This window comes from Balaenoptera ricei, chromosome 20 (genome assembly GCF_028023285.1).
Source record: "Balaenoptera ricei isolate mBalRic1 chromosome 20, mBalRic1.hap2, whole genome shotgun sequence".
Classification (NCBI taxonomy): Eukaryota; Metazoa; Chordata; class Mammalia; order Artiodactyla; family Balaenopteridae; genus Balaenoptera; species Balaenoptera ricei.
In genome coordinates, this window is record NC_082658.1 from 48,689,543 (window position 1) to 48,716,109 (window position 26,567).

At 56.9% G+C, this 26,567-nt stretch overlaps 2 protein-coding genes and 1 long non-coding RNA gene across 9 annotated transcripts; 1 reads left to right on the plus strand and 2 right to left on the minus strand.

Moving 5' to 3' along the window:
• The first annotated feature begins 1,466 nt into the window (after nucleotides 1-1,466).
• Nucleotides 1,467-17,461, plus strand: ANKRD13B (ankyrin repeat domain 13B). 6 transcript variants are annotated; one of them, XM_059908632.1, is made up of 15 exons: nucleotides 1,472-1,689; nucleotides 11,531-11,666; nucleotides 11,801-11,925; nucleotides 12,010-12,055; nucleotides 12,657-12,800; nucleotides 12,890-13,079; nucleotides 13,156-13,222; nucleotides 14,302-14,383; nucleotides 15,092-15,156; nucleotides 15,375-15,505; nucleotides 15,599-15,756; nucleotides 15,881-16,033; nucleotides 16,151-16,314; nucleotides 16,393-16,469; nucleotides 16,956-17,461. In XM_059908632.1, the coding sequence occupies exons 1-15, from the start codon at nucleotides 1,576-1,578 to the stop codon at nucleotides 17,191-17,193; spliced, it is 1,890 nt and encodes a 629-aa protein (XP_059764615.1). In that variant the 5' UTR covers nucleotides 1,472-1,575; the 3' UTR covers nucleotides 17,194-17,461. The 6 variants fall into 6 exon arrangements, with proteins under 6 accessions (XP_059764613.1, XP_059764612.1, XP_059764615.1 ...); XM_059908633.1 differs by lacking the exon at nucleotides 1,472-1,689 and adding exons at nucleotides 1,849-1,923; nucleotides 3,635-3,695 and having other exon boundaries at nucleotides 15,881-16,314; XM_059908629.1 differs by having other exon boundaries at nucleotides 1,469-1,689; nucleotides 15,881-16,314.
• LOC132355997 (uncharacterized) lies at nucleotides 6,892-10,856 on the minus strand. The gene is made up of 2 exons (XR_009499728.1): nucleotides 7,475-10,856; nucleotides 6,892-7,272 (listed from the first exon to the last, which is right to left on the minus strand). It is a non-coding gene; the product is annotated as an uncharacterized LOC132355997 (long non-coding RNA).
• An 854-nt stretch (nucleotides 17,462-18,315) lies between the features above and the next one.
• CORO6 (coronin 6) lies at nucleotides 18,316-26,383 on the minus strand. Of its 2 annotated transcripts, XM_059908635.1 has the most exons (11): nucleotides 26,156-26,383; nucleotides 24,731-24,985; nucleotides 23,154-23,276; nucleotides 22,588-22,717; nucleotides 22,310-22,491; nucleotides 21,057-21,176; nucleotides 20,515-20,619; nucleotides 20,281-20,426; nucleotides 19,880-19,937; nucleotides 19,551-19,781; nucleotides 18,316-19,456 (listed from the first exon to the last, which is right to left on the minus strand). In XM_059908635.1, the coding sequence occupies exons 2-11, from the start codon at nucleotides 24,926-24,928 to the stop codon at nucleotides 19,334-19,336; spliced, it is 1,416 nt and encodes a 471-aa protein (XP_059764618.1). In that variant the 5' UTR covers nucleotides 24,929-24,985; nucleotides 26,156-26,383; the 3' UTR covers nucleotides 18,316-19,333. The 2 variants fall into 2 exon arrangements, with proteins under 2 accessions (XP_059764618.1, XP_059764619.1); XM_059908636.1 differs by lacking the exons at nucleotides 22,310-22,491; nucleotides 22,588-22,717; nucleotides 23,154-23,276; nucleotides 24,731-24,985; nucleotides 26,156-26,383 and adding an exon at nucleotides 21,558-22,058.
• Between the last annotated feature and the right edge of the window lie 184 nt (nucleotides 26,384-26,567).

Genomic DNA, 26,567 nt, shown 5'->3' on the forward strand with positions numbered 1-26,567 from the left:
TTGCTAGCACCTCCCACAAAAATGCTTCCTGGATTGTTCTAAGTAGGGCTGGTATGGAATCCCTTATTCCTGTCTTGTTATAAGGTGGGGTCAAGAAGGCACTGTGCCTGGTCCCCCCACCTGTCCCAGTCCGCCTGGTTGGGGGAGGGATGCGCCATTTCCAGGGCAGTCACTATCCTTAGCTCACCCGAGGAGGTAGTATTTAGTGTCACATTTTAGAGGTGAGTGGTCCGAGAAGCCAGAAAATTTAAGCAATCTGCTTAAGGTCAGGCAGATAGTAAGGAGGAATTCACTCAGGTTCTCTCAGACACCCCAGTCCCTATCCACTCCAGGTCCTACCAGCCCTTGCAATAGGCTGCCCCAGAGGGCAATTCCACTTTTATCGCGGCATCTGCAGGCACCCTTCTGGAAAGACCTCTCTGCCCTGGGGTTATTCAGGAAGGAGTTAGTCTCTGGAATCAGTCACTTCCTCTCCAGAGGGTACCACATGGGGTGGAGGTGGGGAGCTGCCACCTGCTGCTGTCTCTGCCCAGCCTCACTCTGGTCCTTGCAGAGGACAGCGTATGGCGGGAGGGGTCTGCTCTCCCAGCCTTAATAGACATTCTCTTTCTAACGTCAAATGTGGAAGATGGAGTTTAATTTTAAAAGAAGGCAGGGAAGACTCCTACGCAGTATTTCAGGTGCCAGATTCCTGGTTGCTCCAGTGACCCTTGGCACTAACGCCCCGCACCTTTCTCAGGATTCCTCCCATCAGTCACTCTTCTTGGAATCTGGATCCTGCTCACGTTCCACTAGGACCCAAACTCAATCCTGAAGGCCACACCTTCCCGCGACCCCTAAGGCTTGAGCAAGGCCTGTAACCCCCTCCTTCCCCAGCAAAAGGCAAAATGCCAGCGGGTGGCGGTGCGCCCCAGTCCAACTGGCGTCAGGACACTGCCTCCGTTCCAGCCAGGCCTGACTCCCTCCCCACTCTCTCAATGAATCAGGGGGCCACTGCGGGACCCTCTCCGGCCACTCGCCACCCCCAGTTCCACGAGGCGGACTACAAGCCCCATGATGCCGCGGGGCCGAGTTATAACAAGCACTGCCCAGGACACCCACGTCCCCCTCCTCTCTCCCCCGCATCCCTGCATCCCTAGCCGACCGCTCGGGCTGAGGGCCGGGCTATGCAGCTGCGGGCGCGCGTCCCTGCGGCGGCGGCGTCCCTGGGGCCCTCGCCCCGTGCGCCCCCGCGCCTGCTGCGGGCGCCTGCCCCCTCGGCCGAGCAGCGTCTTTGTCGCGGGGGTGTGGGAGGCGAGGCGCGAGTCCGCGCCGCGCCGCCGAGTGCCCGCGCCCTCTCCGGGCGGGTGGGGGCCTTTCCGCGCCGCCCGCCGCCTCGCGAGGACGCCCGCGGCCCGCGCCGCCCGCACCGTTCCGGGCGCGCCACCCCCGCCCGCCGGCGCCGCTAGCACATGCCCGAGCCGCAGCCCTGCGAGCAGGCAGCGCTGGCCCCCCGCCCCGCGGCTCCGGGCCCTGGCTCTGGCGCGGTCCCTCCTCCCGGGCCGGGCGCCGCGGCCCCGGCATGAGGAGCGGGCGATGATCCCCGCCAACGCCTCCGCCAGGAAGGGGCCCGAGGGCAAGTACCCGCTGCACTACCTCGTGTGGCACAACCGCCACCGCGAGCTGGAGAAGGAGGTCCGCGCCGGCCAGGTAAGAGCGCCGTCGGGGCGCCGCGAGGACCCCATGGCCGGGCACGCCCGCCCGGCTTGGGGAGGGGGCGCGGCGCGGGCTGTCCCGCCCCCCTGGCGAGTTTGCAGCGCTTCTTTGTTCGCAGCCGCCGCTTTTGTGCTGTTGACCCGGAGAGGGTGATGGGAGCGGCCCCCGCCCGCTTCCCTCCGGCCCGGACTGGCGGCCCACACGTGCTCCGGACCCTCCCAGATTGGGGTAGGGGACGCCGTGCCCCTCCTCCGCCGGGGCAGTGAGGGCTGCGGGGAGGGGCTGCCGGCTCCATCTGTGTTCCACGCGGTAGGAGAGTCCGCCCCACTCAGCTCGGCAGCAACACCTCCCGCGTGAGTGTGCGGAGGTGGGCAAGGCCTGCGTAGGGAGGGGGTCACGGGTCAAGGATCAAAGAGGCTGTGACACTCCCAGACATTCCAGCCCCACCCAGTGCCCTCTACCCTCAACGATGAGCGCTTATCTGTTTGCTCAGACTGGGCAGAGCCCCTGGATCCCTCAGACCCGGCTCAGGAATGGGGAGTAAAGAGGGAGACCCTCTTGGGTTTAGCCCTGAAGGGCCTTGTCCAGGTGCTGAAAGGCGCTCTCCTGCCCTCTGGTGCTGGGGCCTGGCTTCTAGGCGCTGAGGAAGCGAGGGGCCCTTTGGCCCCTGGCAGGATTTGAGGTTTTGCACACAGAGCAGGCTACCAGGTTCCTCTAGTCATTGAGAATGGGTGGGTCAGCCAGCTTTGGCTGGGCGGTGGCCTCCAAGAAGATAAGGTAAGGGATGGGGTCTCCTGGCCGTTCTTTAGGACCAAGGCAGACAGGCAGGCAGGCACAGGTCACAGGTAGTTCCCAACTCTGCCCTTGGCCTTCAGGCGTAGGTAGGCACACGTGGCACGGACGACTAACCCTCCAGGGTGGGGAGGCAGGAGCGAGAGCTGGGCCCAGCCTGCCCTGGTTTGTCTCCAGTTGAGGCCTGCAGACTTGGCCTAGATCTGAGATCCTGGGGCCATGGGCTGGGAGTGGTTTGCTAAGGCGTTGCCCCTTTGGGAATATGCCTTTTGAGGGCCACTTCCTGAGTCACAGGAAGTTCAGTTTGAGGAGCTGTCTGCTTCCAAGGGAAGAATGAGGTGGAGAGCAGGACATCCCCAGATGGTGAGCGAAGTCAGGGTCAGAGTGTGTCTCTGAATTCCACCACTGAGCCCTCGGACCAGTGCAGCACCCAGCTCTGCATAGCAGTCCCAGGAAGTGTTGGGGTGACCTGAGCCTCCATCTCTGGTCGGGGTGTCCACTTCCATTCTACCTCTGCTTCCACAAGGATGCTCCAGGTTGCTCCTCAGACCACATCTCTGTTTATCCATCATAAAGGAAGTGGTTTGCAGCCACTGGTAAAGGAAGCAAGGTCAGAGTGGTGGATCCTGCGGGACAAAGATGAACAAACCAGGCACAGCCCATGCCCTCCAGGAAACCCCGTTCTGGTGAAGCAAGTGTGAACAGGGAAGTACAGTGTGATGTGCAGGGTGCTAAAACAGTCCAGCCTCTTCTGGCTCTTCTCTGCTTTCCTCCCCTTGAGGGCAAGAGAAGACAAGCCTCTGATAGAGGTTACAGCTGGAGGGATTTAAGTATGATCTTAGAGGAACTTCCCAATGGGATGGTTGATGGTTGGTCAAAGAATTGTTAGGCAGAAGGCTAGTGGTTGAATGTCCAGAACACCTCAATCACACTCCCTTGCCCAAGGGGTGGGTGGTCCTTTTCTTGCAGAGATTGGAGAGAGGCAGAATGCCTTAGAAGAAAAGGCTTTTTCACCCAGCCCTGTCTGATTGACAGTCCTCAGGTCAGCAGTCATCTTCCTGGGGTGAGGCTGGATGGGGAGCACTGGAACCCGCTGCAGGTAGGGGTGGTTTGGACCACTGAGTGTGTTCCTCTTTGCTCCCCTCAGGCTGCCACAGAAACCAGGGACCAGGTTCACCCCATCCCCACCCACTCATCCCCTCACCCTGGTGAGTTTTTGTCTTCCTGAAACGGATACTGCCTGCCCTGATCCAGGCCAGGGGGAATATAGGGCATTGGTTGAGATTAAACCCTTCTTCAACCCTAAAGGAATCAGGGGTGCCAAGAAGGGGAATGCCAGTCAGTCTGGGTGGGAGAGCCCCCTGGCTGTATTTCGACTCCAGGACTGACCCAGGGTGATGCTTGCATCCAGATGTGCACTGCTCAGTCCCCAGGGCCTCAGACTCCCAGGGAGAACTGAGGATGCCCACCCCAGCCATTTCCTGCAGGTGATGGGTCTGGGGGCAGCCACTTAACATCATAATGAAACACTATAGACCCCAGGCATCTCATCTGGGGGTCCCTGATCTCTGGTCCTTCTGGCACCCACTGTCACAGAAAACAGCTGGGTTTTCCTCAAACACACAGCAGCTCGGTTTCCCTGGTCTTCACTTGTCATAGCTGCCTCTTCTTCACTCCAAGAAAGCCCTGCAGAAGCCCTCCCGTGGGCAGGCTTGGCAATGCTGGCCAAGGAGGAGGGGGATGGCACGGCAGGCTTCTGAGCAGGTTCATGGGGTCTGGAAGCAGGGAGTGGTGGGGAGATGGGAGGTGCTCAGCGGGTGTTTTTTGGTGAAGGGAAGGGTCCATGATCACCCCTAGCCAATACCCAGCAATACAATGGTTGCTGGGTGCCCTGCTTCCTGCCACACACCTGCTCTACCAGGTTGGGAGGGGGCAGGGGGTTGTAGGGTAGGGGATGTGCCAGTTCCCCCTTGGCCGGCACGAGGCCTGAGGTCCAGACAGCCGGGCATGGCCTTGGTTCTGGAGTCACGCGTCCCTGGTGTTCCCTGGGGGTGGGAGGTGGAGGTTAGACTGAATAGCTCCCTGTGGGAGGGCCAAGGAGAGCAGGATTCTTCCCAGGCAACAGGCACTCTGGAGGGGGCTGGACTGTGGTCCTAGAGAAACATTTTTTCTTCCGGCGGCTGCCTCCACCATGGTCCTCCTTCCTGCTTTCCCCGGTTCATCCTTCTGACCTAGAGGCAGGTGAGATGGGATGGTGGGGCCCCTGGATACTCAGACAGAGGCTGCCTCACCCAAAGTACCTGTTGTGTCCAGGAGCACCTGTGATCCCTTCTCCTCGCAAAGTAGGCAGTCCTGGGTATGGGCTGTCACCACAGCTGATGAGTTGGGAAGCTCAGGAGAGGGAGCCACAGACCCTAGAAGCCAAAAATCAATGTGTCTGGGATGAGGGGGAGGGGCTGTGTGGGGCAGGATAGAGGGGGGTGGGTGGAGGGCTTAGGTGGAGGGGCGGGTGGCGGGGGTGGGTGGAGAGGTGGGCGGAGGGGTGGGCGGAGGGGGCAGGGTGGAGGGGTGGATGGAGGGGTGGGCGGAGGGGGTGGGTGGAGGGGGAGTCAGCAGGTGCCACCCCCACTGGCCCAACTCCACTTGGGGAAGCATCTTGCCTCCCTCCCCCCATTGAGTGAGCTCAGGCCTGCCTGGTGGGAGAGCAGAGGAGCAGTGGCCATACCAGACTCTGGCTGTCTTCCCTGGGGCTGGGGGATGGAGTGGGGCAAGGAAAGGAGACGCAGGCTGAGGAGGCAAGGGGCCCCAGGCTCTGGGCCCCTCACCTTACTTCTCCAGCACCTGTGTTTAGTCTATACATCTGGTATGTTCTTATAAGATTTCACCTAACAAAAGGACTCTGCTAGTGCTAAACAACTTTGAAGAATACCCTGCTAGTGCATGTGGGTTCAAGGAGTGTGCATGTGCAAATGTGCTGGCAAATACATGTGTTACATGAGTAGAGGCCTGCAGGCCGGAGGGCAGCTGGGCACACATGTGCTTGTACACTTAGGGGTGCACATGTACAACGAGTGTGAATGCAGGAGTAAGAGTGTGTGTCCTTATGGTACCTGTACGAGTGTGTGTGTGTGTGTGTGTGTGTGTGTGTGCAGGCAGGTGCCTGAGTGGAAGCAGGGAGACTCTGCCCAGGGAGCCCCAGCTCCTAAGCTCAAAAGACCCCTGCTTTTGGCTCCAGCTGAGGCCAGCTGGGGTGCAGAGTTTCCGTTCTCTTGGTGGGGAGGGCTGGCTATTGGGTTTCATTGGAAACCTTTCCATTCCAGCAATTAAATAGCAGCAGGCCTTTGCCGAGGAAATTAATGAATTCTCCCACCTGGGCCCCCGGCAAGGTGCCTCTTCCCCTGCAGGCCCAGCTTTGGACGGGTGAGGGGGAACTTCGTTGGCGCTCGGCTGACAGTATGCAGGGCTGATGTTGGCCCTGGAAGACAGCGGTGCCTTGGGGACCCTGGGGAGGGCTGTCGGGAGAGCTCCTGTGGAGTGGGGGTAGGGAGGGCACCCCTGCCTGGCAGGCGGTGCCAGCCTCTCTGTGGAGCCTGGAGCGGAGGCACCTGAGGGGGAAGGAGGCAGGCGGCATCTGGAGCCCGGGGACCGGGCCCTGCTGGCTCCCTGGGGCCTTGTTAGCAGCAGCAGCATCTGGGGCGGGGCCGGTGGGAGGCGTGGTTGGCTGGGCTGCGGCCCCATGGGAAGGCCTCCTCCTGACACCCCCCATGACCCAGCCAGCTCAGGGTCTATGGATCCTGCATCACTCCCACCCCAGGACTCAGGACCCCACCCAGGTCAGACCCTGAGGGGCCCAGCTCAACCCGTAAGAGGCTCCCCTCCCCTCTGGGGAGCTCATGTAGAGGAGCAGCAGGGGGGCCGCTCACAGGGGCCAGGCACAGTTTTGGGTTTTTTTTGAGGCTCCCAGTATATTTAAAAATGAAGAAATGCCAACAAGGGTTATAAAAATTATATAAATAATCTGAATTATTTTAAATGTTTCATTTTTGACAAAGGAGTTCCCACTCATGTTTAAAATATTTAACTGTTGCTAGAAGGTAGCAGTCCTCACTACTTCCCCACTCCTCTCAGAGGCAACCACTTTGAACTCTTTAGGCTGTTCTGGTATTTGCCTCCATAATTATAAGCAATATACCTCTACAAGTATTTACTGGTTAATCAATTTTACACTTCACTCCCTTGCCTTCCTTCCCCATGTCCCTTAAAAAGTCATCTATGCATTTGTTTAATAAATATTTATTAAGCACCAGTTATGTGCCAGATGCTGTCCAGAGACTGGGGATGTAGCACTGAACAAGACAGACGGTCCCTTTGTGGGGCTTAACAGTCTAGGAGAGGGAGACAATGAAAAAATAAATAAGCAATTTAATGTTGGGAGAGAACTAGAGCAGGATAAGGGACAACAGATAGATAAATAGCAACTGACATTTGAGATGGGTTGTCAGGACCAGGCTTTCTAAGGAGGTGACATTTGAGCAGTGGCCTGAATGAAGTGCGAGAAGCAGCTTTGTGGCTACTGGTACCCAGGAGAAGATGGTTCCGGAGAAGGCTGATATGCAGGAGTGGAGCTTGGAGAGATGGGAGAGCATGTGAGTTCAAAGAGACGTCCAGGATTCTTTTCTCAACTGGATGGGAAGCCATGGAGAGATTTTGAGCTAAGGGGCGTCAGGACCTGAGGAATATTTCACAGGATGACAGCACCTATGATGGGCCCTGTGAAGAATAGACCTAAGGAACCAAGAGAAGAGTGGGCGGAATTAGGTGACAGATGGGGTGGCCACGACCAGGAGGGTAGCCTGAAGGTGGTGAAAACTAAGATGACTTTGGATCTATTTTGAAGGTAGAGCCTGTAAGGTCAAATTTTACTGATGGATTAGATATGGAAGGTGAGAGAAAAAGAAGAGATAAAAACAGTCCCAATGTTTCTTACCTGGAAAGGGAGTGAACTGAGGTGCTGTTTACTGTGATGGGAGAACTGGGGCAGGTGAAGCTGTCCAGGTATGGCTGGCATAAAGAAAGCAAGGGAAAGAAGTCACAGGTCAGAACGTCCCATTTTGTTTCATGAATTCAATTTCCTTTTCATATTTTTCTCAGGGTGTAAATTACTGTCCCCCCCGGCCAAATTTTTTTTTCATCTGTTTCCTGCATTGACAGTTGTTTCCTCTGGGTTTTTAGCATCTATTTGCATGTTTTGGTATCTTTCATGTTGGCAGCTTTCCTCAAGTGTCCACTCACCCTCGGCTCTTGGGGCATATTTAAGGATGGGGGTGTGGAGCTTATTAACGAACGGGTGCTGCTCTAAGATGACTGGCCTGCTTATTGTTGGGATCCCCAAATTTCTGTACCCAGAGGTCTGTGGTGCCTCTAGTTTCTGCAAGAAGGAATTCTCCAGTCTCCTGCTAGGGGTAGGATGGGGCAGTGTTATGTGCAGTCTGGCTGCCAGTGGTTCAGGACTTGAGGCAGGGAAGGGACTGGGCTTTCACTGTTCACCAGTTTTCAGTCCCATGACCTCATCCTCAGACCAATGTCCGAGTTCAGTGCATCTGAAGCTCAATTTCTATAAAGAATAAACCCCTGGCATCCTGTGGAGAGGAAGGGGGGCATCTCCCAGCTTTACAAGATTGGGGAGGGGGTTCTGAATTTTAACCAGACCCCCCTGTATTCAGTCCTGAGCCTTTCTCCCACCTCTGCTGTTCCCACTGCCTGCATGTTCTGCACCTGTCAAGGGTGCTAAGGGGGGAATCCAGCTTGCTAATCACTGGGGTTTCCCTCTGTGAATGCTTGGGTTCTAGTACCTTCTGTTCCCTTAAGTCAATTGTGATGCCCCAGCCACTTTCTTGTGGGTTTTAAATATTTTATTGGCATTCTTATACTTACTCACACATTTACTTTTCTTTATTTTTTTAATGTGGTTGTGCCGGGTCTTAGTTGTGGCAGGTGGCGGGTTCCTTAGTTGCAGCATGAGAACTCTTAGTTGCAGCATGCATGTGGGATCTAGCTCCCTGACCAGGGATCGAAGCTGGGCCCCCTGCATTGGGAGCGCAGAGTCTTAACCACTGCGCCACGAGGGAAGTCCATCACACATTTACCTTTTGAGGGAATCTTCATTCCTTTGTATAGATCTAAGTTTCCATCTGGTATCATTTTCCTTCCACTTGAATAACTTCATTTAACATTTCTTGCATGTCTTCTGGTGATAAATTCTCTTAGCTCTTGTTTGTCCATAAAAGTCTTTATTCCCCCATTTCATTTTTGAAGTATATTTTTAACAGGATATAGGATTCTAGGTTGACAATTTTTTCCCCAGCACTTCAAAGATTTCATTCTGTTGTCTTCTAGCTTGCATAGTTACTGACGAAAAGTATGTAGTATTTCCTATATTTGTCCTTACATACATAGCGTGTCTCAATTCTCAAAATGCTTTCCACAACACTGTAAATCAACTATACTCCGATAAAAATTTTTTTAAAATGCTTTTAAGATTTTCTTTTTATCATTAGTTTTCAGCATTTGATTATGATGGGCCTTGGCGTAGGTTTTTTTGGTGTTTTTCTTCCTTGGGATTCATTGAGTTCCTTGGTATTCATTGAGTTCCTTGGTTCTGTGGATTTATCATTGTATTAGTTTCCGCAACAAATTACCACAGACTGGGTGGGTTAAAACAACAAAAATTTATTCTCTCATCATTTTAGAAGTCCAGGTTCAAGGTATCAGCTCCACTCCTTCCAAAGTCTCTAGGGGAGAATCCTTCCTTGTCTCTTCAAGCTTCTGGCGGCTCCAAGCATTCCTTGGCTTGTGGTTGCATAACTTCAGTCTCTGCCTGCATCTTCACATGGAACTTCTCTGTGTGTGTGTTTTATAAACCGGATTTAGGGCCTACCTGGATAATTCAGGCCGATCTCATTTTAAGATCCTTAACTTAATTATATCTGCAAAGACCCTTTTTCCAAATAAGGTCACATTCACAGGTTCTGGCAGTTAGGATGTAGACATATATTTTGTGGGGGCACCACCATTCAACTTACTACAGTAGTTTTTTTTAAACCAAATTTGGAAATTTTTTGGCTATTTCTTTAAATTTGTCTTATTCTTCCACTTCCTTATCCTATCCTGTGGGACTGCAATTATACATATGTTAGAATGCCTTATAGTGTCTCACAGATTGCTGAGGCTGTTTGAATGTTTTTCGATACTTTTTTTCTCTTCTGTTCTTCAGTTTGTACAGTTCTGTTGCTGTATCTTTAAATTCACTGATTTTCTTTTTATTCTGTAGTGTCTAGTCTACTGTTAATTCTATCCAGTGAAAATTTCATTTCAGATATTGTACTTTTTATCTCCCATTTCTTTCCCTGTGAATGTTGTTTTTCTTTAAACTTTTGAGCATATTGAGCCATTCATCTTTATTGTTTCTGAATATGTTTCTATTAAATGATTTTTCTCCTGATTATGGGTTTTATATTTTCCTACTTCTATGCATGTCTAGTCATTTTTAACTGGATGTTGGACATTGTAAATGTTGTGATGTTAAGCATCGGGATATTGTTGTCTTCCTTTAGAGAGTGTTAGACTTTGTTCTGGCAGCCTAAGTTAAGTTACTTGCAAATCAGTTTGATCCTTTTGAGCTTATTTTTAATCTTTATTAGATTAGGTCTGGGTGAGCCTTTTCTCTTGGGATAGGATTCCTACTCCTAAGATATAACCCTTCTTGGGTCTCTTGAATACCCTGGGTAATCAACAAGAACTCTCTACTCTAGCAGGTTGGAGCTTGAATGTCTCCCTGCCATGGGTGAGCTCTGAGAATTTACCAGCCTATTGTTCCTTTTCTGCCTGGTTTTGTTGAGTTTCACTCTACACATGTGAAGTTTAGTATTCAGCAAAGACTCAAAGGGGACTATATGCAGATTTCTGGAGTTTTTTTTTTTTTTTTTTTTACATAGCTCACTTCTTCCTGGAACTCTGCCCTGCAACTTCTAGCTACCTCAGCCTCCCTGAACTCCTATCTCTGTCTCCTTAACTCCTCAGCAAGACTACCATGCTCTGCTGGGGATTCCCCTACCTGAATTGCTGTCTGGAATATTCCTCTAAGTAGAAACTTAGGCAATCATAGAGCCCACCTTGTTTGTTTCTCTTACTTCAGGGATCACAGTCCTGGACTAATTGTTGCCTAATGTCTGAAAACAATTATTTCATATATTTTGAAGCAATAGTTTTCTCTGTTTGGTGGGAGGGTAATTTCAGTTATCGCATCATATTGGAGTAGAAGCCTGTTCCTGGCATTTTAATCAAGTTTGGGGAGGAGAAAAGGAGTTACATACACGTGGTCAGTTCACATATTTAAGCAGAAGTCCTAGTCTCCTGAAATATATCTAAATATTTATGTTTAACAAACATATGCTTTTATCACGCAACAAAAATCTCATGTCATATAATCGTGTTATTCACAAAATAATAAGAGTATTTATAAAAAATGTTAATACATAGTGTCCCATAGGCACAGGACATGGGTTTGAAGTTGTACCATGAACATATTCTTTCATTCTTATCAATGTATTACTGCAACTGTTTGCTAAACCTCTCAGGGATAATGTCAATGATCTAAATTGGTGGCCCTTCCTGAAGGTGTGGTCTTGGACCCCTAGGATAGGTCCTGTCTCAGGTGCCCTCCCTGGCCAAGAGTCTTTCTAGACCACACTTCGGCCCCAGGCTTACTCTTCACAGGCAGACCACTGGGCCTTGGAAGAGTGAACCCAGTCAGGGCACCTAGGTGGACAGGAAAGGAAGTCCTTCCCTTTCTCAGAGTTACTTCCTGCCCTCTCCTGCAAGCCCCTTTCCCCTCACCTGACCCCAGCACATTGTGTCTATTTTTTCCATTGCCTTCTGAGATGGGCAGGACAGGACAGCTAGGTGGTTGCTGCCTGCCTAGAGGCTGTCAGGCTTAGATGGGCTACCTCAGAAGTGACCAGGGCGACCTCTTCACCTCTTCCAGGTGGACATCGAGCAGCTGGATCCCCGTGGGCGGACTCCCCTGCACTTGGCCACCACCCTGGGGCACCTCGAGTGTGCCCGCGTGCTCCTGGCACACGGCGCAGATGTGGGCAGGGAGAATCGCAGCGGCTGGACAGGTGGGCACCCCTACTCACCGCTACCCCACAGCCTGGGTCTCCCGGCATCATATCCTCACCTCTGATTGGCTGAAGGGAGCCCTAGGCAGGATCCTGCCCTGTGACATTGCCTCTTGCCCACACCCCGCCCCCAGTGCTTCAGGAAGCTGTGAGTACCCGGGACCTGGAGCTGGTGCAGCTGGTGCTGCGGTACCGGGACTACCAGCGGGTGGTGAAGCGGCTGGCAGGCATCCCTGTGCTCCTGGAGAAGCTGCGCAAGGTGAGGGCCAGCCTCTCAGCCTCCCCACCACGGTCTTTGAACGCTATCTCTAGCACAGGCTTAGCCACTCTCTTCATCCTCCAGGCCCAGGACTTCTACGTGGAGATGAAATGGGAGTTCACTAGCTGGGGTAAGAGGGGCTGACGGGGGCCTCTCTGGGCACTCTCCCACCTCAGGGCTTCTGCACTTGCTGCTTCCCTGCCTAGAGCACTCTTCCCATCACTCTCCCATGGCTCCTTCTCACCTCTTAGCTCTCAGCTCATTGCTACCTCTTCCTGAGGCCTTTCCACCATGCCTCGATTGATTCCATTATTATTTCCTTCACTTTGTAATGACTGGCTCATTTGTTTGTTACCTGTCACCCCTTACTAGAAGGTGAGCTCCAAGAGGGCAGGGGTCCCGTCTTGTTCAATGTTGTATCCCCAGTGCCTGGCACATAGTAGGTGTTTAATAAATATTTGTTGGAAGACTAGATGAAAGGTTGAGTGAGTGAATTAAATGGTGGATACTAGGGACTTGGTGGTGGCTGAGTCATGCCTGTCCCCAGCCTCAGGTTGTTCATTTCTGAGTGACTGTGGTCTACATTTGTGGGGGGGAACTGGAGCAGGGGCTGCTCTCCCACCGGTTCCCTTACCCTTTCCCAGCCACACTCCTGACCCCCATGCTCTGAGGTGGCTGAGGGTGGTGGGCCAGACAAACTGAAGCCACCTCTGACCTTCTCTTCAACCTAGTGCCCCTGGTGTCCAAGATCTGCCCCAGTGACACCTACAAAGTGTGGAAGAGTGGGCAGAACCTTCGGGTAGACACCACACTTCTGGGCTTTGACCACATGACGTGGCAGCGAGGGAACCGCAGCTTTGTCTTCAGGGGCCAAGGTCAGGCAGGCGGGAGATGGGGCAGGGTGGGGAGGCTGGGGACAGCCCCCTGAGACCCCTGACCCCCTGTGCTATTCTGCGGCTGGCAGACACGAGCGCCGTGGTCATGGAGATTGACCACGACCGCCGGGTGGTGTACACAGAGACCCTGGCTCTGGCCGGGCAGGACCGTGAGCTACTGCTGGCTGCTGCCCAGCCCACCGAGGAGCAGGTGCTGAGCCGGCTCACCGCACCCGTCGTCACCACGCAGCTCGACACCAAGAACATCTCCTTTGAGAGGTAAGTGGGAATGACATTGGAAGCCTGGAGCCAGCCTGGTGGACGCCCCCTCACCTAGACCACTCTGCTTCCCTAGGAACAAGACCGGCATCCTGGGCTGGCGCAGCGAGAAGACCGAGATGGTGAATGGGTATGAAGCCAAGGTGAGGTCATAGCTCCCGGGTGCCAGACCCACCACACTCTTGCCTACAGCGAGCTGGGCAGGGGTTTCCTGACCATGCTTTCTCAGCCTTGGAGGTGCAGAGGCAATGCAGCGTGGAGGGAAGGTCATGAGACTAAGAGGCAACTGATGAGAATGGCCAGCATTTATTGAGCACCTAATATTATGTTCATGTTCAAGGCTCTGTTCTGACATTTTAAATGTATGTACTTGTATGTATGTATGTGTGTCTATGTACACATGCACACACGTCTATATATATATGTGTGTATGTCTCACACACACACACACTCATTTAATCCTCACGACAACCCTTTCGGGTAGATGCTATTATTATTCCCATTTTACAGATGTTTATCGAGCCCTTTCCACAGTTTCCCATTTAATCTTTACAACAACTCTATGAAGTAGGGTACTGGCCCATTTTATGATGAGGAAGCAGGGGCTTGGAGTGACTAAGTGGCCAGTACAAGGTTGCCCAGAGCCAAGCTTCAGACCCAGCTGGCTGACTCCAAAGCCAGGCCTTTACCCCTAAGAAGACTGTTGTGGGGGACCCCCAGCAGTCACTCTGGGACCCCCATATCACCCATGTGGGGCCATGTGGTGAAGAGTCTAACCAATGCAAGTTTCTGTGTCATTGTTGTTTCCTCCTGGAAGCCTTCCCTGGTTCATAGGCTGGGTTATGGCCTCTGTTTTTTGTTCCCACAGTCCTGTGCTCTCCCCATTAGAGCATGTATCACACTGTGTTATTACTGTCCATCGTCTTCTTGATTGTGAGCCTCAAGAGGGCAAGGATCATGTCTGGCCATGCTTGTTCACTGCTGTATCCCTGATGGCTGCCTCAGTGCCTGGCTTATAAAGGCTCCTCACAAAAATGTTTGTTGAATGAATAAGAGAACTGAATGAATAACTTCATATAATTACTTGCCCAAAGGCCTGGAGATTGGAACTGACAGCACCCCCCTCCCCTGACCGTTCCTTGTAGGAAGTGTTCATAACGCCCTTAGGGGCAGGGTAGGGGTACCAAAGCTGTCTGTGAGTCCTTTCCTCATCTGTCTCCAGGTATATGGGGCATCCAATGTGGAGCTCATCACCCGGACACGGACAGAGCATCTTTCAGAACAGCACAAGGGCAAGGTCAAAGGTAATGAGGCAGAGGTGGATGGGGGTGGGGGGAGGAACCAGCCCCACTCAAGCGCCTCCATCAGTATTTCCTCTGACATCCTAGCAAGAGCCAGGATAGTTTATTCAGGCAAATAGGTTTCAATTCAAGTGCCAAATCCTAGTGATTGGTAGTGGTTGCCTAGAGTGCTGTTAAGATTCTAAGGCAACATTTGGGCTCAACGGGCTCAACTGATTACTAATATCTGCATTGGATTTGGGGGCAGGGGGGAATGTCATGTACGCTGTTTGTTGGCCATTCTAGTCTAGTGGGACATACCCTAGGCAGAAGGACAGGGGCCCTGCCACTGATTCTCTGTGCCCACTGATACTACAACTGACTCTCTGGGCACCAGTTAGTCTGTCTGAAGTGGATAGACATAATTCCCACCTCACAAGAGAACAAAATGAAGTTAATATGGAAGCACCTGAAGGAAAACATACACATGCATACCCCAAAACACTTTTGGAAGTTTCTCCTGAGCCCCAGGCCTACTTTTATTCCAGCTGTGCTTATGGTGGTCCTGCCCCTGCCCCTTGGAGTCCTCAGTCACCTTCAGGTGAAGGTGCCTGGGTGTGTGGTGTCGGTGAGCAATCCTCCCTCCCCCCAGGGACCAGCCTCCTCCCTGGGTCTTGGGTGCTGTCACTTCTGAGGACTGCAGTGTCCTCTGAAATGCCATATTTCTTGCAGGCTGTAAGACACCTCTGCAGTCCTTCCTGGGAATTGCTGAGCAGCATGGGGGCCCCCAAAATGGGGTGAGTGTGTGCGAGGGGTACCCCTCTGTGGAAGCGTGTGGATGGGGATCAGGAGGAGGTCTGGGAGGCACCCTGTGGGGACTTCCTTTCTTTCCACAATGCCCAAGGCCCTGTCAGCTCCAATGGCGGGGGGACAGATCCGGGGCTTGTAATACCAAGTGGCTGGCCTGGCCTCAGGGACTGAGAAGGGCTCATAAGCCCCTCCCTGTGTGGTACAGACCCTGATCACTCAGACTCTGAGCCAAGCCAACCCCACTGCCATCACCGCAGAAGAGTACTTCAATCCCAACTTTGAGCTTGGCAACCGTGACATGGGCCGACCCATGGAACTGACCACCAAGACACAGAAGTGAGGCCCCATGGTGGTGCTGGGGAAGGGTGGGCAGGGCTGGGAGGCCATGGCTTCTACAATGTCCCTCACCCCTTGGGATCTGGGGCGCAGGTTCAAGGCCAAGCTGTGGCTGTGTGAGGAGCATCCCCTGTCCCTGTGTGAGCAGGTGGCCCCCATCATTGACCTCATGGCCGTCAGCAATGCACTTTTCGCCAAGCTCCGGGATTTCATTACCCTGCGCCTGCCTCCGGGATTCCCTGTCAAGATTGGTGAGGCTCCACCCCCATTTCCTTTGAGCAGCTATTGGGAGGATGGGGCTTAGAGGAGGTAAAGAGTGGGTACCTAAGGTGTGAGGGAGTGGGTGGTGGCGCCTGATGGTTTCTGCATCCTCAGAAATCCCGATTTTCCACATCCTCAATGCCCGCATCACCTTCGGGAACCTCAATGGCTGCGATGAGCCGGTGCCGTTGGTGCGAGGCAGCCCCAGCAGCGAGACCCCTTCCCCAGGCAGTGACTCCTCCAGTGTCAGCAGCTCCAGTTCCACGAGTGAGACCCTGTCCTGCCCTGAGCCCGCCCTCACTTCCCCTCCCCACCAAGCACTTCCCCGGGAGTGGCCGGGAGGGGAGGTCTGGTCCACTCTGACCCACAGCCCGGCGCCCCCAGCCTCGTGCCGCGGCTGCGAGATCTCCCCCACGTTGTTCGAGGCCCCACGCGGCTACAGCGTGCTGGGCGGCCAGCGAGAGGCCACCACCCGCGACGACGATGACGACCTGCTGCAGTTCGCCATCCAGCAGAGCCTGCTTGAGGCGGGCAGTGAGTATGACCAGGTGCGTCCCCGCGGCCGCACGGGGCCACTGGACTGCGGTGCCGCCACAGCTAACTGGCTCACCCCCGCCTCCGCCCAGGTCACCATCTGGGAGGCGCTAACGAACAGCAAACCGGGCACTCACCCCATGTCCTACGAGGGTCGCCGACAGGACAGGTCAGTGCCCGCCCGTCCTGAGAGGGTTTGGAGACGCCTATTCCCCCACCTCCCATACACGTGCACAGAGAACACCAGGGCCCTGTCACGGTGCGTATGGACACTGCCGCATGAGCAACCCCTCTTGGCCCAGAGGAACCGTGGTACCGTCATCAGGGACCCTATTGGTTTCAAGATGGCGTCTACCACCACCACCCGTTCCTGACTCAGGGGTGGGTGAGCAGTACTCCAAACGCGGCCTTAGAGCTTTCACAGACCCTCACCAGACAGAATGTCGGGGCTGGGGTTCTAGAAGACTGGGAGGATGGGCTTCGTAGTAGCTGGAATCAGCTCCTACCGGGTGGGAGGGAGCCAGGGAGGTGATGCGGGACTCATCGCCTCCACTGGAGGGTGTTGAGGCCTGCGCTGTCTCGGGGCCTCCACACCGTCTCCGCCCTGCACACGGGCAGATGCCCGGAGCCCTCGACGTATCTTACCTGCCTCCAGGAGCGCTCCGCCCACGCCGCAGCGCCAGTCCACAACCCCCGCGGGCCTGGCGTCGGTCCCCAGCCCTCGGCCCAGCCCACGCCCAGGCCAAGGCGGCCACGTGTTCCGGAGCTACGATGAGCAGCTGCGGCTGGCCATGGAGCTGTCTGCGCAGGAGCAGGAGGAGCGGCGGCGGCGCGCGCGCCAGGAGGAGGAGGAGCTGGAGCGCATCCTGCGGCTCTCTCTGACTGAGCAGTAGCGCCCTCTGCCCTTGGCCACTCCCCGCGGGACCTGCCCCGGAGCGAGAGTCGCCCGTCCTGCGCGCTCGCCTAGCTGAGTCTGGAGACCCGAACCGCCGCCTCGGGGGCGTAGCGGTGCACCCGGCACCAGATGGGGAGGGGTTCGGCCCAGCCGTGGGGTACCTTCCTGGAGGCAGCTGGCACGGCCCGGCTCCCCTGCTTTGCTGTATCCTGACCCCACCCCACTCCCCTGGGCTCTGACCGGTCCAAGGGCGGAGCCAGGCCGTTTGAGGGGGAGACGGTCCTTAGAGGAGCACTGTCCCCATCCCTTGCTCCTTCTGGCCAGTCCTCCTTTCTGCTCACTGACCGCACTCCAGGACACTGCCCGTGAAGCCTTTGCATCTCCGCTCTTCACCCCTGGGGGGCAGCTGAGCTCCCCACGTGCTGTGTGGCTGCTTCGTCTTAGACACAAACCAGCACGTCAAGGGCCCAGCTCCTCCCCCACCCCGGCATTTCAGCGTCAAGTGCACTTAGCGGGGTGCCCGGCTCCCCCAGCCCCCACACCCCTCCCGGGTCTCAGGGTGGTCCCAGCTTCTCTTTGGGTGACCAGAGGTTGGAGTCCCCATCCCCAAGGCACGTTTTTGTGATCAGGGAGGGTGCCCAAGGTGGCCCCAGGTCTGGGCAAGGCCTGGCTCCCTCGTGGTGTCTTGGCGAATGGGGGGGGCACAGTGGGCGTGGGGCAAACACCAGACTGGACACAGGGGTCGCCCAGGGCCCTGGCACCACCATCCATCCCTTCCCACCAGCTGCTGCTAGCCCTCTGTGGTTGTGCATCCTACTTTCCCCCCACCCAGGGGCTGACTCCGAAACCCTTCATCCAATGGTGCTAACCCCCGGCTCTCCCCTGCCCCACCCCACCACCCAGAGAAGCACAGACCCCGCCAGGGGCAGGGGCCCACTGCACACCCTTGTCTGGGTTCTCTCGGACTGGCCTTCCTGGCTCAGCCAGTGAGGCTCAGAAGGGACACGAAAGCGATGGAAGAAAACAACAAAGGGAAGCTGTTCCTCTCACCCTCTTCCCTGATGCCAGGGGCACCAGACTGATTCTGAGGCACAAATAAAAGAGGCTTCAAACCCAAGGCTTTTCCTACCTGCCTTTACTGGGGAAGAACGCCCATCTGCGGGTTGAGGGTTCCTTCTGAACCTGCGTGGGGAGGGCTCTGAAGTAAGAGGATGTCTGGTGGGTCCTGAGCCGAGCGTTGCATTTGTCAGGGCCCCCAGGAGTCTGGTGGTGGCACTTACAGAGGCTGGGGGGTCTAGCATCCCCACCCATGCAGGAGGCACAGACTGAGCACTTGGTAAAATGTTTCATTCAGTACGTCTTGTTTTCCTCCTAGAGTCAAGGCCACAGCAGAGGGCTGGGGGCAGGTGTGTGTGTGTGTGTGTGTGTGTGTGTGTGTGTGTGTGTGTCTGGGAGAGGGGAGGTGTGAACCTGCTTCCTCATGCCAGTTCTCTGGTTGGTTCTCCTGCGGGAGTGCCGCGAGGAAGCCGTCCTCTCCCCTGCAGATGGAGAGAAGGAAGAGAGCCCTCTGCCATAGACTGCTGGGTGTAGCCCGTGGGTCCGGCTGTACAGCCAACGTTTGTGTATGTCCGTAGAACTGGGGTGACGCCCGTTCAGTTTACCACTCAGGGTGGTGGAGTCAAGTGAGCTGATTAGAGGGAGAAGCGTTGTAATTTTCCCCAGCCAGTCTGGGGAGACCCGTCGAATCGCTACCCCTTTGAGGTGAAGCCCAAGCTCCCCAACATCCCCAAGCATTGCGCTAATACTAAGCACTTTCCCTGCCCTGGGCGGGAAGGGACACAAAGGGGACACTGCCTGCCGTGCAGCACCACTGTTAGGCCCCCGTCACCCTGGGCCTTCCAAGGCCAGCTCCTGCTGAGTCCTGTACGAGGCACACAGCCCGGCAGGCGCCAGACGGACGCGAGTGTCCGCAGCGCTTCATTTGTCCAGGACTCCCGCGAGGGGCGGAGTTCCCTCCCCAGTCCCGGCCCAGGCCCAGAGAGGCGGGGTCCGGAGGACCCAAAGCCGGGGCGGCGCGGGAGTGCTTGCGCTCCGCCCCACTTTGCCCTCCCGGCTTGGAGCTTCCGCGGCGCACTGCGCTAGTCCGTGCCGTCCACCAGCTCGCACAGCATGTTCTCCAAAGACGTGATGCGCTGCTCCTGGGCCTGCACCTGCTCGCGCAGGGCCTTGATCTCCTCCAGCAGCGTCTCCAGGGTGTGCTGCTGTTGGACGCAGAGGACGGAAGAGGCGGCGTTGGGCGGCGGGCGGCAGGGGGATGTGAAGATTGGGCTTGGGTGGAGCAGGGCGGGACCTTACCGACAAGGGGGCGTCGCTGGCTGACTGGCTGCGGCGGGGGCCGGGGGGCGGGCGCACGTCCAGGATGTTGCGCTTGGTGACCCGCAGCTCGCGGTGCTTGGGGGGCATGTAACCGTCCCTCAACGAGATGAGCACGGGTTCGGCGTCCTGGCCGGATAGCCATTCATCCGCTTCTAGGGCGGGTTCGGGGCCCGGCGTATCTGGGTAAAGGTCGTCTTGGAACAGGTCTGACTGCAGGGGTAGGGGGACACGAGAACGAGCAGGGTGCCAGGCCTGCTCCGCTCCTTTCCGCCTCGGAGCCCTGCCCAACCCCTCTCCCGGCCACTCACCTTGCGGGGCACAGTCATGATGATGGGTTCACACTTTCTTTCGTGCAACTTGTAGAACCTATAAGGGAGCGGGGATCGGTACCCGCTCAGGCTCCCACTCCCTTAACTTTTGCCCGGGACCAAGGGGTTAGAGGCCAACACTTGCTGAGCGCCTACCATGCATTGCACTTTAAACACCCTCTGATGGGGTGTTTATCATCATTAAGAGATGAAGAAACTTAAGTTCAGAGAATGTCAAGCCTGTAGCGTTGGGGCTGGCACTGGAAACAAGCCCATATGACACCCCCCACCACTGAAAACCCACTATTTTCCAGAGACTACACTATTGGGGAAGCCCCCGTGTCTTCCCGGATGGGACGTGGGAACAGAGGCAGGTGAGCGGGAAGGGCAAGGCTGCTGACCGTGCAATCTCGCACTTGCTGACATCCAGTCCCCGCTTGGGCATGAACCCCATGCCCCTCTGCGGCTCCTTGCTGCTGAACGTGTTCAGGTAATGCACGAAAGGTGGCTCCTCGGTAATCTCAAAGTACCGAATGCTGCTGTCGCCCTGCAAAACCAGTCGGTTCGGAGATATGCTGGGCGGGCCCCCGATATCTCGGCCCAGCCCCCTCTTCTCCCCTCCCGGCCGCGAGCACCTTGCCACACAGGTAGACGATGCTGGAGTCGGGATCGTAGAAGGGCAGTAGGACCCCGTTGCTTGTGTCCATCTCCTGCAGTGCCACTGGCTCCTCGAAGTTGTTCTGCCCGAGCACAGGAGGCGTGACCAGCCCTGTCCCGCCCGCCGTGCCACTATGGATGCCCTGAAGCTCCTTTACGCTTCGTGCCCTCCCCAAAGCCCACGCATTCCCAAGGCAACTCTGGTGAAGAGAGCTGCAGACCCCACCCCTGGACACCACTCTCGGTCCCCCGCACCTATACCCCCTGCGCCGCCGCATGCAGTCACCGCAAACCACCCCCAGGGACTCGGCATCACCAGGCGGGGGCGCCAGCGTGGGCTTCTTCAGGCGACGCAGCAAAACTGGGCAGAGGGGTGGGTGTGAGGATGGCAGGCGCTGCAAAGAGGGCAGCAGCCTCCAGCCCTGTCCAGGTGGGCATGCCCTGCGGGTGGGGGGCGCCTGGCCCCTCTCCCGTGATGCCAGTCCCCGGGGCACACACCCCAAGCGTCCAGCTGCGTTACCGGGTCCCACAGGCCCAGCTCTCGCTGGCTCATGCGGGTGAAGCCCGTGGTGAAGATATGACCCTGGCGCGTGAAGATGGCCCGCATGGGCCTCATTCCCTCGTGGGCCGCAAACCTCTCCTGGGGGGAGGGGGAGACAGGGAGAGGCGTCACCCAGCTGCCTGCCCTGAGGAGCCTGGAGGGGCGGGCAACCAACTTGCTGACTTGGGTGTGGGGGGCGGAGACAAAAGGGGTCCTAAATATTCAGTTTCCTGGGGTCTCCTGGCTGGCCCCAGGCCTGGAGAGCGCGGGGCGCGTGCCTCTCTCTGCAGATTCTGAGCCCTTAAGCGCCCTCAGAGCAGGGGATGCCTGCGGGCTTCCCAGGGGAGCAGAGAGGCGCTTCCCAGACGGGAGCTCCCCGCTCCGCTTCAGCTATCTTGGGCGCGGGCCACGGTCTGGGAGAGCGCTCCCAGCTGACCCAGCGAAGGAGCGAGCGCGTGCGCCCGGCGCGGCCTGGCCTACCGGGTCCCAGAGCGCGAGTTGCCGCTCACTCATCCTGCTGAAGCCGGTGCTGAGTAGCTTCCCGTCTGCGGTGAAGACGGCCCGCAGCGGGCGGGCGCCCTCGTGAGGCCGGGCTCGCTCCTGCTCGCGGGGTTAGTGGGTTAGAGTGCCCGCCGCCCCGCCCCGCTCCGCTCCCGCCGCGCTCGCCGCGCGCACTCCGCGCAGACGTGCACGTGCCCCGCGCATCCAGCGCCCCGCCTTAGGTTGAGGCTGGTGAGGCAGGTGCCGCCGCCCTCCCAGGGCACCCAGCTGGGACAAACAACGCGCGAGGGTTGCCTCCAGTCCCCCGCCCAGCGGGTCAGCTAGGTTGGAAAGGGGCCTGCCCGCGAGCCAGTGTCAGGCTCAGGCGCCGGAAGATGGCGCTGGGTGCCGGCTGGGAGGAGAGGGGTCCGGGGGCGCAGGTTCGGTTCATGCAGGTCTGGTGGGAGGGTAGAGTTTGCAGCTTCTCCCCTCCTCAGTCACAAATCGAGCAGCCCTCCTCTGAGCTTCTGAGATGCAGGGGAGGGGAGGGAACAGGAGCGGGGCTGAGAATTGCGGGCTGGGGGCTTACTTAGGGCAGGGGCTGTGGTTGCAGACACGGCGGGGCAGGGCTGGTGTCTGGGGTTGAGGTGGAGGTGAGAGCTGGGATGAGGGGCTCAGGGGGTTGTGGGTACAGAGGCCTGACAGCTGCTTCCTGGGGTAGGGGTTGGGACGTGGCCAGCCTAGGCACTTACCGCCACCACCTGGCCCTTGCGGGGGTCGATGATGCGCAGGGTCTTGTCCTTGCAGGTGGTGGCTAGCAGCCTCCCGTTGCTGTTCCAGCACACGCTGTGGATGACGTCCGGGTGTATGTCGTCTAGACTCAGAAGCACCTCCCCAGTGCCCACGTTCCAGATGATGATCACATTGTCACCACCTGCCCAGAATGGCCAGGCACCGTCACCTGGCCCTGCCTTTGCCACTCCCCACACCCCCCAATCTATGGTAGGGACCCCTCCCTAGGCCCCCAGACCTGCACTGAGCAGGACGTTCCGGGCAGTGGGGTGCCAGGAGAGGATGCCCACACGTTTGGAGTGGCCCTCGAGTGTGAGGATGGGTTCTGTAATGTTGCGCATAGGGGTATAGTCTGGAATCTGCCACACCTAGATAGAAGGAAAAGGCATAGGGTAGGTGGGATGAGGAGCCCACTTTGTCACTCTGCTCTTCCCTTACTTCCCCCACCCCCCTTCCCCAGGGTCAAGTGCAGGACAAGATGTGATGGTGCCCACATGGGGCAGAAGCAGCTGGGAGCCAGGAGGTGGCACTGTCAGCTTTCCAGAGACCTCCCTACTCACACGAGCAGGGAGACTTCAGAGCACTGCCCCCCTGCTCTTCAGGCCCCAAGGTAGCCATGGCTAAAATTAGTCCTAAGCAGTTCATCCTGGGAGGGGGTGGGCATGTAGCTAAAAATAGCCTGGGAGCTGGACAGGGCAGGGCCCTGGAACTCAGCACCTCCCTCACCACCTTCCACAGCACAGGTGAGGCAGCCCTCCCTGCTTCCCCTGCCCAACAGCCCAGCAGCATCCACCTGGCTCCTACCATGATGGTGGTGTCGTCTGAGGCACTGGCGATGACGTTGTCATTGTGTGGGCACCAGTCGATGTCCAGCACAGGGGCAGTGTGTCCAGTGACCAGTGGGTAGTTCTTATCCACTCGACCTGTCTGCAGGGGTCAGAGAGGGAGATGTGGGGCCACTGTCCTGTGTGTTTTCAGGGGGTGGGGAGTGGATCTGTTTACAGCTCAATTCTCTATTATCTGTTTTCTCTTTGCAGAACCCACCTCCTTTCTGCTCTTCCAACCCCATCCGGCCTACTTCCTCTACTTCACGGAAGACAGAGTTGAAGTCATTTAATATCAAGGAATCAGACACAAGAGACGTAAGATAACTTAACCAAGGACACACAGCAAGATACTGGTAGAGCCAAGACTTGATTTCTTAGTCCAGTGCTCTTCTAAAAACATCTGCTTGGAGGAGACTGTTCTTGGGCCTGTTCCCCCAACTGAAATGTCTATGGGAAGCCCCTGGTGGAATAGGTCAAGGTAAGGTAAGATGCAATGCAGTGCTTGACAGCCCTTTCCTAGCCACAGTTGGCAGATCTCCCCCTTGTCAATGGCTTTACCTTGGAACCATAAGCAGCAGGCATTCCTTGTGCCTGCCATCTCCCAACCTGAGCTGGGGCCCATCTATTTTTAATCTTTATGGTATGTTTGTGGGGGCTCTGAGGCCTTTGCAGGGGCTGGCATCAACCCAGACCAGGCGGTAGGGGAGAGGGGTGGCTGTATGGCATTGGAATGGCACTTGTACTGGGGGAGGAGGTGGCTCCAGCTGAAATTTGAGCCCAGGGGATGATGTCCTTGGATGGTGTCTGCATTGTACTGGAGTGAGTCACTGGCTATTGCCAGGCCTCATCCTGACCTTGCCACCTGTGGGGCCTCCCCTAACAAGGTGTAGGAGCCGGAATCCAGGTCAAGGTCATGCCTTGGAGTGGCCATCCTGTGGGTAGAGATTGCTGAGGGGCTTGAGGCTACTCACTAAAGGTGTTGGTCATTGCCTGGCCCCCATCCCTGGAGTAGAGGGGGCTCTGGCCTTATATGTCATGTCCCCCGGCCCTTTGCTCTCATTCTACCTCACTGCAAGATCCAGAATGGGGGAGGTGGCCAAGAACTCTTTGGATAGAGCCTGACCCTGTCTTCAGTGTGCTGCTCCGGGGTGTGTTTTAATCCAAGGGTCACCCTGGGCTGCGTACAAAGATCCTGACACCAAAAACATAAGGGGTGTGGCATCAGGAGAGATAGGAACAGAATCTGGCCAGGTTCTGTCTCCACTGCTTCCCAACTATCCATCACCCGCTCCTGGTCCCTGCTGGGAACAGGGTGCTGCATGGAGAAGGGATGGGCTGTGAGTAGGTGGGGGCCGATGTGATGCTGCTGTTCTAGGAGGGGTGACAGAGCCTCCCAACTGGTCCCTGAGTGATTGGGGAACAGGGAGCAGTCAGTCCACATAGACTGCCCTCCTGACTGAGGAATGGAACTAGGTGAGAACACAGGCTGCTATCAGGAGTCCCCAGGAGTCACAGACAGTGTCCTCCACCTGCTTCCTTCCCCTCATCCCTCACCTTGGCCAGAGGCAGCACGATGAAGGCACCTCCACCTCCAGCTTCCACAATAATGGCCAGGAATTTGGGGTTGACGGCACAGAAGGAGCTGTCCCATGTGACCTTGGACACACGGATGTCCTCGTAGGCCTGGTCAGCCTTTGCCGCCTGTCCAAACACATGGCGGAACTTGCTCTGCCGAACCACTCGCCGGCTCATAGCTGGGGGCAGAGATGGAGGATCTCGGTGCCCAAATTTTGGTCCTTAGTCCCGTAGCTGTGGGAGGGAGGGAGGAAGAGTTGGGGGAGTGGCAAGTGAGAAGGGTTATCTAACCAAGAGTCAGCTATAAATTAATATAGAGTCTGGTCCTAGAAGCAGGGAGTTTTCTTCAAGGTGATGTATGGGAAAGTTCTTTGCTTAGTTCGAGGGGCTAGGATTTGGGGCCTGACTTCTCCTTAGAGAGCCAGGCTTGGGGGACAGTGGAGCCTGACTGGGCCTGAAAGCTTCCTGGAAGTTGAAGTGGTTTTGGAAGGAGCCTCAATGCCAGGCTGCCCTCCCGCTGCCAGGCTTGGATGAGCATCTCTTCACGGAAGTGGTTTATCTCCCAGAGGCACCTCGTCCAGAATCAGAGGCTTTGGCTTAAGGCCATTTGTGGGGCTAGGACTGCAGCCCCTCAAGATCCTAAACTCAGCGTCTGTGGCATAGTTTAGGTGGATGGGGTTTTGCCTTTTTCTAAAAATTTGCCAAGGAGAAGTTCCTCCTGTTAGCTCACCTGAGTTCTTCCTGCTACTGTTTTCATCAGTTTCCTCCCATGCTGTTGGCGGGGGGGTGGGGTACGGGGGGACACAGTGTAAGGTGGATCTCTCCTCCTCCCACTTCTCTCTGCACTGGCTTCTCTAAGAGGCCCTCACCACTGTGTTCTGGCTTTTGCCGGCCATACTTCAGCCCCACTTCTCCTCTGGGTCCTCTCTCCTACTAAATTCTCTTGGGGGTGGGGTCCTCGACCCCCCTCCTCCCGGCTCAGAGCCAGATTATCAGGAGTGGAGTGGGGAGTGCGAGGTGCCTTTTCTCCCGCTTGGGGCTTGCGCTAAGCTCTTCCCCAGGGGACACACCGAGCTCTTCCAAAGCCCCAGCGACTGACTCCAGCCCCTCCCCAGCCCCGGGCATCCCTGTGCCCTTCAAGACGCTTCTGCGGCTCCCGGCCTGAGGCCCAGCCTCCCCGCACCCTTCTCCGGCCTCCTGCCCCGGCACTGCGTTCTTGCGAGACGAGGTGTCTGCGCCCTGCGGGCGGGCGGGCCGCTGTTCGGCCAAATATAGACACCAAGTCCGCCCCGCCCGGGACCGAATTTGGCGGCGGGTGGGGGGGAGGGGGAGCAGACTTCTGTCCCCTCCAGACACCCCGCCCGCTTCACTGGCTGCGGTGGCGGCGGTGGGGGGGGTGGGTACCTGGTCCTGAGCCGGCCGAGGGGCGCTCACGCTGCGACTTCTCTGCGGAGGGGGTTGGGGCTGCGCTGGGGACCAAGGGAGGCGTCAGGGCACCGGAACTGCCTCTCCGGGTGTCCGCGGCGTCTGGGGCCCGGGCGTTCGGCTGCGCGCTCCGGCCGCTGCCTGCGACTCTCGGGGCCGGGCGTCGCTGCAGTCCCAGCTGCCGCTGCCATCAACCTGCGGAGGCGGGCCTAGGGCAGGGGCGGGGTCACAGAGGCCCCGCCCTCTCCAGCGGCGGGAAAGTCGAGCGCTGCAGACTCTGCGCGGCCAGTCCGCGGGCCTTCGAGAAGCGTCAAAAGTAATGTTGCGTGTGTGCGCCGGATGTGCGCGCTCCTCCGCGCTCCGCGCCTAGCGGGTGGGCTGAGGAGGCCCA